Below are 11,909 nucleotides of genomic sequence, written 5' to 3'. Positions count from 1 at the left end.
AAAAAAAAAAATATATATATAGATATATATATATATATATATATATATATATATAAATTGTCTAACTCATTGGCTTTAAGGACTGTCTTTCCTCTAGGTTATAAGCTTACTAGTGGCAAGAACTGTATTTGACATGTCCAGTACAGTATCCCGAATGCCTAACACGGAGCCTTGAACATAGTAGGCATTCTGTGATTGAATTACAGCACCTCCTATAGCAACTGGGCTACAGGAATTGGCCCATTAGTTTCAGACCTCAAGGAATGAAGAACTCAGCAGTTAATCCAGTCAACTCTTAACCCTCTGTCAGTTCCTGTTTTCCTAGTTATTTTGGTTTTACTCACTTCATGTACTCTCTTGTCTAGCTTCCAGACAGCAATTGCATTTTTGACAAATATTGAAGAAAAAGAAAAGATTAAAAACCTCCGTCTTTTTAGTGTCATATGCTATTAGTTTTTCCCCTCCAACTAATTAATGGACTCTGTTTTTCTTCAGCTTCTCATGTCTGATGCATTTAAGGAATGTCCGTCTTTGTCTCTCTTTGTCCCTTGAAAATTGCAATACATTTTCATTGGATAATTTTTTATTATTGATATAAAAAGTCATTATATTTACATTTCTTATTAATAACTCATATTATATGGTAACATCTCATTATGTTCTTTCATTCAAGGTCTTTTTTTATACATGTATGTGTATTTATTTTTCACCTTTTTGTTTTAGGCATAAAGATATTCTTCCTACTTTTTTGTGTCTTTCCCTTAAAAAATATTCAGAAGTCGTTTCATTTATTTAATTTTATTTATGATTATATAAATGATATATATAAATAATTAAAATAAAAAATTGAAGGCTGGGAAAAAGGGAAGGAAAAAAGACAAAGGGAGAGAAGGAAGCAGAAAGGAAACAATTCGATTCTGCTGAGAGCTAGTTTTCATGAGAGAGAGTTGAGAATAGAAAGAGAGGATGGAGTTTTTAAAAAGAGGCAGGATAAATGAGAAACTGAGGCAAGAGCAAGGATGAAAGGGGGTACGAAAATGGTCTCTGGCACTAAGTAAAAGTAACACTCTTCCATGAACTGGATCACCAATAGTCCTCCATTCCCCTGAGGAAGAGATGATAAACTAAGAGCAAATGACCACTAACCCATCTCTCTTGTGCAAAACAGTTAAAAGAGATGCCAGCCAATGGGCAGGTCATCAGTATCATTTGCCCAAAGGAATGTCTAATAAACAAATCATACAAAATGTTCTATCATTTATCTTTTTAATGTATTGTCTGGCACATACAAAAGATTAGCTGTGCCAATATGTTATTTTTAAAGCAAAATGATACAATCAGAATTGTGAGTCCATCATGCAACCCCAAAACTACAACATTAGCAATAACTCCCCTCAATCTATGAATCCCTTCTCCATCCCTTCACCATTCCTGATTCCTCCTGTCACATCCTCAGTAACCATTGTCCTAAAGTTTGTTTATTCATATATAACACACACAATTTGATTACAGCTTACATGTGCTTTAAAAATATATTTGAGCTAATTGTGAACTGATGTTTTCAAAAACATAAAGCAAGTATTTGCCTTCCAAATGTGAGAAAGGCGGTCATTGCCAGATCATAGGCTTCACCTAGGTACAGACCTTTGAATTGAAGGTGGGATGTAGGCAATGAGGGCTTTTGCACAGTGATGCACACTCTGGAAATGGAAGTGAAGAGATCCTGCACAGTTTTCATAGACTATCGAATGGATAGACAGGGAGAAGAGGAATATAGAAGCACTTTGAAAGTGTTTTCTCTAGAGATGGAAAATCAGCAAATCTGCCAACAAAGCAAGTTTGAGGCTTAACACTGGGTTCTCTGTTTTGCTATGCTTACTACCAAATAGTTACCAGAAAACTCCTAAAAATAAACTTTTCTGGTTTCATTCACTGAGATAAAAAAGGTTTACATGGCTTTTGTTTTGTTACAGATTTATTTTCTTTATAACATATCTATGATAATTTCTTAAGAGAAATTACATGATTGTGAACTTTTACCTTCAAGTAGAGGAAGTTTTTGTTAGTTCTTTTTATATTATGTGTAAGACATTTTAATAGCCTAAAAATGTAAATTCTTTTCATCTGAGTTTTAAATGTAATGCGATTCCAAAGTCCCAATAGATTTTGTTAAGACACTGAATAAACTGATTCTGAAATGTCTTTGACTGAGCAAAGGCCCAAGATTAGCAAATCCATTCCTAAAGAATAGGATAGGAGGACATGCTCTACCAGGTTTCACGATACAGAATAAAGCAGTAAGGAATAGTGCAGGGCAGTACTGTATTAGAGAACTCAGAAACAGACCAATGAATGTATGGGTATTATGTATCACTAAATAACAGAGAGACTAATTAATAGATGATGCTGGTACATGGAAAACATGAAATTATATACCTATCTCACACTATACCCCAGATCAATTCTAGACTGATTAAAAACTTAACCATGAAAGAAAAAAGTAAAGTTTTAAATGAAAATATAGATTATCTTTCTGAGCTAGACATAAGAAAGAACTTCTTTTTTAAAAAATATTTTAGCTACACATGGACACAATATCTTTATTTTGTTTATTCATTTTTATATGGTGCTGAGGATCAAACCCAGTGCCTCACATGAGGCAAGTGCTTTGCCACCAAGCCTCAACCCCAGCCCCAAGAAAGGACTTCTTAACACACAAAAAGAAAGTGATAACAAGTACACAGATACTTCTGGAAGTAGTTTGGAATAATTGATATCACTTTGAAAGGCTGTTAGGCATTACCCTGTAAAGTTGAATATTTGTATACCTATAATGGCACAATTCCACTCTTAGGTATAAATCTAAAATAAAGATTCTCCAACTTTAATGAGCATCACAGTTACCCAGAGAGCCACACTATTTGGGAGCCCCACCCCTGGAGATTCTAATTCAGTAGACCAAGAATGATTTATTTCTGTGGATTTGTATTTCTTCGAAGTCCTAGGTGTTGAGGTTGCTGCTGGTCTCTAACACAGTTGCAATAATAGTACCCTAGGTTTTTTCATCTGTTTATTAAGAAATAGGAACAATAATTTTAAAGCCATGTTGCTTATACTAGCAAAAATTTGTACACAACTCAAATATCCATCAGCAAATGAATGAATAAATAAGTTATGGAATGTTCACACAATTAAATAATATACAACATTGAAAATGAATGAACTATACATGCATATATCAACCTGGCTGAGTCTCAAAACATTAAATGAAAAAAAAGACAAAATTATGCACATCGTGTTATCATTTTTAAAACATTAACATCAAGTACGTGTGATATATATCATCTATAAACTTGTTGTATGATAAAGATGGACTTAAGAATAGCTTATTCACTATATGATTCTATAGTAACCATTTATTAAGTTATTTAAAAATAATAAAGTCAGTACCATATATCAAACCATTTCTAATGAATTAAAGGTTATATTTTTAAATTATATAAAAAAAGAACTAGAGGAAATTTAAGTGAAGATGTATCTGATCCTTGCATGCAGAAGACTTTCTAAGAATAAAAGCAGAAGAAATCAAAAGAAAAACATTGATACATTTCTGTAAATTTTTTTTAATTCTTCATGAAAAATTATAAAAAGTAAACTAAAAATTTGACAAGCATGCTAAACAGGGTGATGCACATCTGTAATCCCAGTGACTCAGGAGGCAAAGGCAGGAGGATTCGAGATGGACCTGTGCAATTTAGCAAGACCCTGTCTCAAAATAACAAATGTAAAGACTGAAGATATAACTCAATGTAAAGCACCCCTGGGCTCAATCCCCAGTACCAAAAATAATTGAATATGATATGTGTATCATATACAACTAAAGGATTCTTACTACTAATATTAAAAATATTTTGTAGAGGATTCTGGAAGATGATGGAATAGGAAGCTCTAAGAATCAATCTGTCTACCTAGATGACAACTGCACTGGCAGAATCTGTCTGATCTAACTATTTTGGTACTCTGAAAGCTTACAGTTCCAGAGAAAGCTTGGATGATGAATTGCAGTTAATTTTGTCCAATTTCAGCTCTGAGTTCATCAGTGACACTACCCATTCCTTATTCCTTAGCCCTGTGGCAGGCATCTGTGCACAGTTCCTGAAGCAGCTGAGACACAGCTTGCAGACACAAGAAGAGGCCAAAAAGACACTGTCCCCCAAGTATCAGGGATGTCTCTGTCACAAGCAAATGAGTGAGCCAAAGTTCCAAGCCTCGGTTCTTGTGTTCCAACGAAATCAAATTTAGAGTTAGATATGAAAAGCCAAGCAAGAGAATTTTATTATAAGTCATATTAAGGTTCAAACAAAAAACACCTTCAAGAGGGAAAAAGAGTGGGTCATCTCTGAGTAGAAAACAACAAATGAAATTTCATGCTACTTCCAAATTTATTACCATTTGACATTCACCAGGAGATCTGGAGTTCACCTTCTGCATTCTTCACCAATTCAGTGTTTAACTCCTGCTTCATATTGGGCATGGGAGTTTTGGATCCTAGTTGGTCCTGTCATGTCAACCATCCCATTCAAGAGGCTTCATCTACAAGTCAATCCTATGTTAATGTGGGTGCTGGGGTCAATTACCAGGCAAACTTTATTTTATGGTGCCTGTACTAATAAAGAAATTTCCCTTTAGATATACACTGAGAAAAACTCAGCCATAAATTCTAACTTTACAATGATCCTTGTTGACCCTATCAGGAGTTAGCCCTGTAGGTCTTTTCCTTCTTGACGTATTTCTTAATTGGCTCCCTTTGTTTCCATCTATTTATTCTCAGGGTTAGTACACCTGTTGTTTTCCTACAGGTTACTCAATTATTCATTAGGCAATTTAAAGAAATCCCAGGTCCCTGGTACATTATTGGATCACATTCCACTACTCATTACAAACTACTACCTAATATCTCCTCTGGTTGTTGATTGCTGCTTCAGATCTCTCCTCTGATGGCTGATTGCTGCTTCTGATTACAGAGGTATAGACAGAGAAACAGGCAGTCATTGTTTTTGTACCATTATTATAAACCCCTCCCTCCCAACTGAAGTGACTTAAAGGATTTAAAAGATCTGTGCTTTTTTATTTACCACCTTCATATTTTTTCTTTTTCCCTTTTGAGTAGCCAGACATTCAAAAAACAACTGCATATGCAGAGAAAATTAGAAATTAACTAACATGCCTAGGGAAAGGTACAGGATCAGATAAAAAACAAGAAAACCTTAAGTTTATATTTCAGGCTGATCCTTGGCACAGAGGAAAGTCTACAACAATTTAAAGAAATAATGAAAACACTAAAACAACACACTGTGGGGAAGAGGAGAATGTGATTTCTAGAATTACCACATTATTAGATTCAAATGTCTGGTTTTCAATAACAAGAAAATCACAAGGCATACAATGAAACACAGAAATTGGCCCATTTAAAGAATAAATAAATACAAACTGTTCCTGAAAAATATCTGATGGAAGATTCACTAGACAAGGACTTTAAAATAATAGCTTAAGGTTCCTAAAAATGTGAAGAAAGTAAAGAAAATCATGTAAGAACAAAATAGAAATAGCAATAAAGAGCCTAAAAACAAACCAAAAAGAAATTCTGGAGCCAAATAATACAATAACTGAAATGAAAAAAATCAGTGGAGAAATTCAAAGGCAGATTTGAGCAAGCAGAAGAAAGAAAAGCAAACTTGAAGTTAGTATACTGGAAATTATCAATTCTGAGGAACAGAAAAAAAAAAGATTGGAGAAATGTGAACAGGTATCTATCTAAGGTATCTATCTGTGAGATACCATCAAATGTACCAACATATGCATTACGGGAGTTCCAGAAGAAGAAAGTAAGTGATAGAATATTCAACAAAGTGATGACAGAAAACTTTCCATATTTGATGAAAGACATGAACATAAACATCCAAGAAGCTCCATAAACTACAAGTAATAAACCTAAAGAGACCCATACCAATACACATTATAATGAAACTTTGGAAGCCAAAGAGAGATTTTTTTTTTTTTTTGGTACCAGGGATTGAACCTGGGGGTGCTTAGCCACTAAGCCACACCCCTAGCCCATTTTATATTTATTTTGGGACAGGGTCTTGCTAAGTTGCTTAGGGCCTCATTAAGTTGATGAGGCTGGCTTTGAACTTAAATCCTCCTGACTCAAAGAGAGAATCTTGAAAACAGCGAAAAGCAATTCATAACATACAAGAGATTATCAGAAGATTTCTTATCAGAAACTTTGAAAGCCAGGCTGATGTATTCAGAGTACCAAAAGAAAAGAACTGTCAACCTATATTCCTCAATTTTTTTTTCAAAATTAAGGAAGAAATGAAGACTTTCCGAGATAAGCAAAAGTTGAGGAAGTTTGTTACCACTAAACCTGCCATACAAGAAATGTTCAAAGGAGTACTGCAGGTTAAAATGGAAGTACACTAGACAATAGCTAGAAGTCATACAAAAAAAATAAATATCTCAACAAAGGTACATACTTGGGCAATGCTAAAAGTTAGTATTATTGTAACAACAGTTTGTAACTCTGTTTTTTATTTTCTACATGATTTTAGAGACTAAAACATTTTTTAAAAATAATTATTAGTTGCAAAATTTGCATTATTGTAATTTTGATTTGTAACCTATATATGTTTCTACATAATTAAAAAAAACTAGTTTTTAAAAGAATCATTAGCTTATGTTTTGGAGAACACAGTGTATATAATGGTAATTTTGTGATATAAGCCATTGAGAGGTAGGGACAGAGCAGTGAAGGAGCACTGTTTTTTTATTTGTTTGGTTTTTGTTTTTTGTGTTGCTGAAGTTAAACTGGTTTAAATGGAAATTAAAGTGTTGTAATTATGATGTTAATTGTAATACCAATAGTGACCACACACACACACACACACACACACACACACACATTATAGAATACACATGAAAAGCAATGAGAAAGGAATTTAAATATTCCCTACAAAAAGTCAGCAAAAACACAAAAGAAGATAGTAATGCAGGAAATGAAAGACAAAAAGCTAAAAGACCTATAGAAAAGATTAACAAAATGGTAGAAGTCATTCTTCATCCATGATTATTGTATATATAAGTGGGTTAAATTCTCCAGTCAAAAGACAGATTGGCCAAAAGGATTCTACAAAAAAACACAATCCAGTTGTATGCCATATATAAGAGACTTTAGTTCAAAGACAAACAGATTGAAAGAATGGAAAAAGAAAATTCCATGCAAATGGTAACCAAGAGAAAATAGGGGTGGCTACAGTAATATTAGACAAAATGATTTTAAATCAAAAAAGTTTATAACAGACAAGGAAGGCCATTATGTAGTAAATAAAAGTTTGAATACAGCAAGAGAATTTAGCAATCATAAATATTCACACATTTAATAACATCAAAATTTGTATGAGGCAAAACCTGACAGAAATGGGAAGAGAAATATACACAGTTCTACAATAGTAGTTGAATACTGTAATCCCCACTCTCAGTAGTGGTTAGAACAACCAGCAAGAAAATAATTAAGGACACAGAGAATGTAAGCAACACAATAGACCAACTAGATCAAACAGAACATTCTACCCAACAACGGTAGCGTAACATTCTTCTTGTTGCACATGGAATATTTTCTTCAAGATAGACCACATGTGAGGTCACAAATAAAGCCAAAACATGGAACATAAAGAATGGAAATTTTGACCTAGGGTACAACATAGATGAACCTTGAGGATATTATGCTACATGACATAAGCAAGTCATGAAAAAGTAAAATAAAGTATGATTCCACTCATATGAGGTACATAGAAAGTAGGATAGTGTTTCTAGGGGATTAGGAGAGAAAGGAATTGGGGAGTTTAAGTTTAGTGGGTATAGAGTTTGAGTTTTAAAATTGGTCAAGATAGTAAATTTAATTTAATGTGAATTTAAAAAATTCACAAGAAGAAAAGCAGGGGGGAAATACTGGTCATTAAGAATTAATTCCATCAACTTGTTTTTTTTGTTGTTTTTTTTTTACTTTTTTTTATTGGTTGTTCAAAACATTACAAAGCTCATGACATATCATCTTTCATACATTTGACTCAAGTGGGTTATGAACTCCCATTTTTACCCCAAATACAAATTGCAGAATCACATCAGTTACACATTCACATTTTTACATAATGCCGTATTAGTGACTGCTGTATTCTGCTACCTTTCCTATCCCCTACTATCCCCCCTCCCCTCCCTTCCCATCTTCCCTCTCTACCTCATCTGCTGTTGTTCAATTCTCTCCCTTGTTCCCCCCCTTTCCCCTCACAACCTCTTATATGTAATTTTGTGTAACATTGAGGGTCTCCTTCCATTTCCATACAATTTCCCTCTCTCTCCCTTTCCCTCCCCCCACTCGTCTCTGTTTAATATTAATCTTTTCCTCATGCTCTTCCTCCCTGCTCTGTTCTTAGTTGCTCTCCTTATTCAAAGAAGACATTTGGCATTTGTTTTTTAAGGATTGGCTAGCTTCACTTAGCATAATCTGCTCTAATGCCATCCATTTCCCTGCAAATTCCATGATTTTTGTCATTTTTTAGTGCTGTGTAATACTCCATTGTGTACAAATGCCACATTTTTTTTATCCATTCATCTATCCATCAACTTGTTTTATGTGTCAATTCAAAACCTCTTTGGTATTTTGCCCAAGAATCCTCAACTCTTCTTAGAGAATATTCTGACACTAAGCTGTCCCATAGTTTGAAGTTAATAAACCTGAATGAAAATTCAACCCTATCACTTAATAATGGCAAAGAGTATTCATGTTGATTTCTCTAAAATACATATATTTACAAAATTATTGAGAATTAAACATAATATCTCTTTTTCCTAAATGTGAGTGGCTTGCTATAAATGTGTCTTAAGTGAAAATCACCATGATGCAAAAATCATAGCCATTCCAAAATGCAAAGTTTCAGAACAAGCCTTTATAGCTTTTTAATATTTCCTAAATAAAAACCAGGTGTTTGTGATAAGACATTGAAATGAAGGATAAGAAAAAGAAACATGCTGCAAGTGAGTTGGAATTGGAGAAATACACGAGTTTTGTACTTTCACCTTTCTTGTCTTCGGAATGCTCTGAGAATGCAGGAATCAGAAATTGAATCACAGTAACTCCATATACTACAAATAACTGTCCCTTCCAGAGTACATAAATGTATTGTACAGCCATGGGGGGCAAATAGATCTCTGTTTGCTTTCACGGGTTAGCAACTGACTAGTTTTGTGGCCTGAGATACACCTTTAAACATTCTGAGCCCATTATCATATCTATTGATCAGGAATAATAATCCCTAAGAATCTTTATTATTTTTTTCAAAAAGGCATGTTGTGAATCAGTAAGAAAAAGGTGGAAATTCCATTGGAATGTAATAGATATTTCACAAAGTAATTTGAAAAACAAAGAAACTATAACCAAATAAGAGTAAATTAAACCAATGATATTTTCTCCTTCTATGTGATTGACAATAATTGAATATTTGTCATTTTAGATATTAGGAGACCATATTTAACAGCCATCCAAGGGCCACTTAAAATTAATTAAGGTAAATAGTTGGGCAGGGCTTAGATCCTGCTACTCAGAGAAGATTTAGAGCTATTCTGGTGACAAAAGGAGCTTTGAGAATTTGTTCTCATTTATACAATTCACCAGAAATGTGGGGGAAACTAATGTTATAGATGACCACACAAGAAAAAAACAAAGATGTAAAGATGAGGGCGGAGAAGATGAGGATGATGTCTTGAACACTCTAGAGTATGCACTGAATAATGTTCACTGAATTCCAAGGTAGGTGGGGCAAATGAATTAGGAAGCCTTATTTACATGATGAGTTATAAACAGTGAAGTCATTACTCCATAGTACTTGTTAAGAGCTTACACAATAAAAATATAAATTTTATGTGAAATATAAATTTTATATGTGATAATAGCAACAACTGAAATTAAGGTGGTGATCGGCTTTTCTAAACTCACACACGCCCAAGTTATATTTATTAAGCAGTTACGTATGGAACCTGGAATGGTAAAATTATCACATTCTTTTTAGTTGAGAATTATTCTTTTTATTGTAGAATACGAAGGATAACCAAGAATGGCATGCAAACATGATGTTTGCCTATCTGGCTCTAGAATCAAGGACTCTGAGTTCCTTGCTGGAGAAGCTTCATCTCCCTCCCCCTTGGCTAGTGGGTCCCCATTGATGATATTTGGAGAATACTATTTTGGATTTTCATAATTGGTAACAATCCTAAGGTTAGAATGCTTCCATTCTTCAGTTAAACCAAAGCCATAAACCACTTAAAGCCATAGGAAACAAAGTTGAAAATAGAAGGCCTTAACTGGTTATTTCATATATGAAAAGCTTTGATTCATCTGTTGGTGTGCAGCTGTGGGTCCACTCCACTTCCCTTCCTCATTTAGTCAGTGAAAAAGGCCACTTTAGACAGAACCCAGTTCATTAGCAACCCAGAGCAAGCATTTCAGTGGGTGACCATGCTGGACCCCTGGTAGGAAGTGGTTTCTGATGTGTTTTTCATGTTCACTCAGAACACCTAAACATGAGGTCTCTCCCTGACTCTCCTCCACCTCTCTGTTCTCCTCAGGACTACTGGCTCTCTCTCCTTTACAAGCGCCTGATCGGCCCCAAAGTTTTGGCTGTGCATGTGGCTGGGCTCCAGCGGAAGCCAAGGCCAGGCCGAGTGATCCGGGACAAACTAAGGATTTATGCTCACTGCACAAACCACCACAAGTAAGTCTTAACAGAGAGGGAACAGAAAGGCCACCATGGCTCTGCCCCCATTTGGTATACCTTCAAGGAATATTTATGTTCATTATTCGTAGTTAAAAACTGCCTCTAGAATCACCATACTCTGCAGGTTTCAAATGATTTTTGATAAGTAGATTTTTCTCCAAGTCAACTCCCCTTCTCATATTTACAGGTTTTATTCATAAAAGGTTAATAAAATACATGCTATTCATTCATTTGCTTATTCATCCAATAAATTTTTATTGGCCATTTTCTCTGTGCCAGTTGATATAATGCCCACAAGGTTTTTTCTGTGTGCATAAGACTCAGGCAAGGTGAGTGGCCAAATCTCACCCTATGATCCACCAGCAGAATTTGAGAAAATAAGTCTCCATTTCTAAGATGTATGCTGGAGAGCTACACCACTAGAATCCTAGCCCTAGACCAGACTTTCTCAAACTGGAGTCCCTAGAACTAAAGAGTACCCAAAGGTAGTCATGCCAGCTTTAGAGCCATTTCTATATTTCAAAAATCTTCTTCATTATTTTAAGTGTTAAAAGGCTAAATAAAATGTAGGCTTCTTTTTCGGGGGATGGGGTGCTCACATGTATAACAATCCAGTGAGGTAACATGGTGTTATCATTAGAGTTGTCTTTAAAATAAATAGGAAAGATGTCGGCTGGAGGAAGATGGCGGCGAGGGGAGTGCATTGCCCCCATGTGCTGCTTCACTGTGTGGGAGTATGACAAGTCAGGACGGCTAAAGGCTATCTTGTTAGGAATTTCCAGCAATAGTGGGGTGCTCCGGAACCTGGAGGAAGGATTTCCATCGCACAAGGATCGGCTACGGGGACTCAAACTCGAGAGGTTTGTCGCACGGAGGGTAACACTGCTTATTCAGCAAATCGACCCGCGGCTAGAGTCTGCAGCGCGCGCTGGGAAACAAGGAGATAGCGACGCAGGGATACAGCGCTGCAGTTTCTGCCAGCCGTGCAAGCACCGTACTCAGTGCTGAATTCTGGGTTTGAGACGGGGGAAGGAAGCGGTCCATCTCGGTTCTCCACACCGGTCAGACCACAGAGGATGCCAG

At 35.4% G+C, this 11,909-nt stretch overlaps 1 protein-coding gene across 1 annotated transcript in view; it reads left to right on the top strand.

Moving 5' to 3' along the window:
• Window positions 1-11,909, top strand: part of Hpse2 (heparanase 2 (inactive)) — a 660,291-nt gene that overhangs the window by 618,168 nt on the left and 30,214 nt on the right. The window contains exon 10 of the mRNA XM_015494621.2: window positions 10,678-10,823. Coding sequence (XP_015350107.1) covers window positions 10,678-10,823 — 146 coding nt within the window. The remainder of the gene's footprint in view (window positions 1-10,677; window positions 10,824-11,909) is intronic.

This window comes from Marmota marmota, unplaced genomic scaffold, assembly GCF_001458135.2.
Source record: "Marmota marmota marmota unplaced genomic scaffold, marMar, whole genome shotgun sequence".
Classification (NCBI taxonomy): Eukaryota; Metazoa; Chordata; class Mammalia; order Rodentia; family Sciuridae; genus Marmota; species Marmota marmota.
Note: the sequence above shows the minus strand (reverse complement) of the source record. Positions and strands in the feature narration are given on the sequence as shown.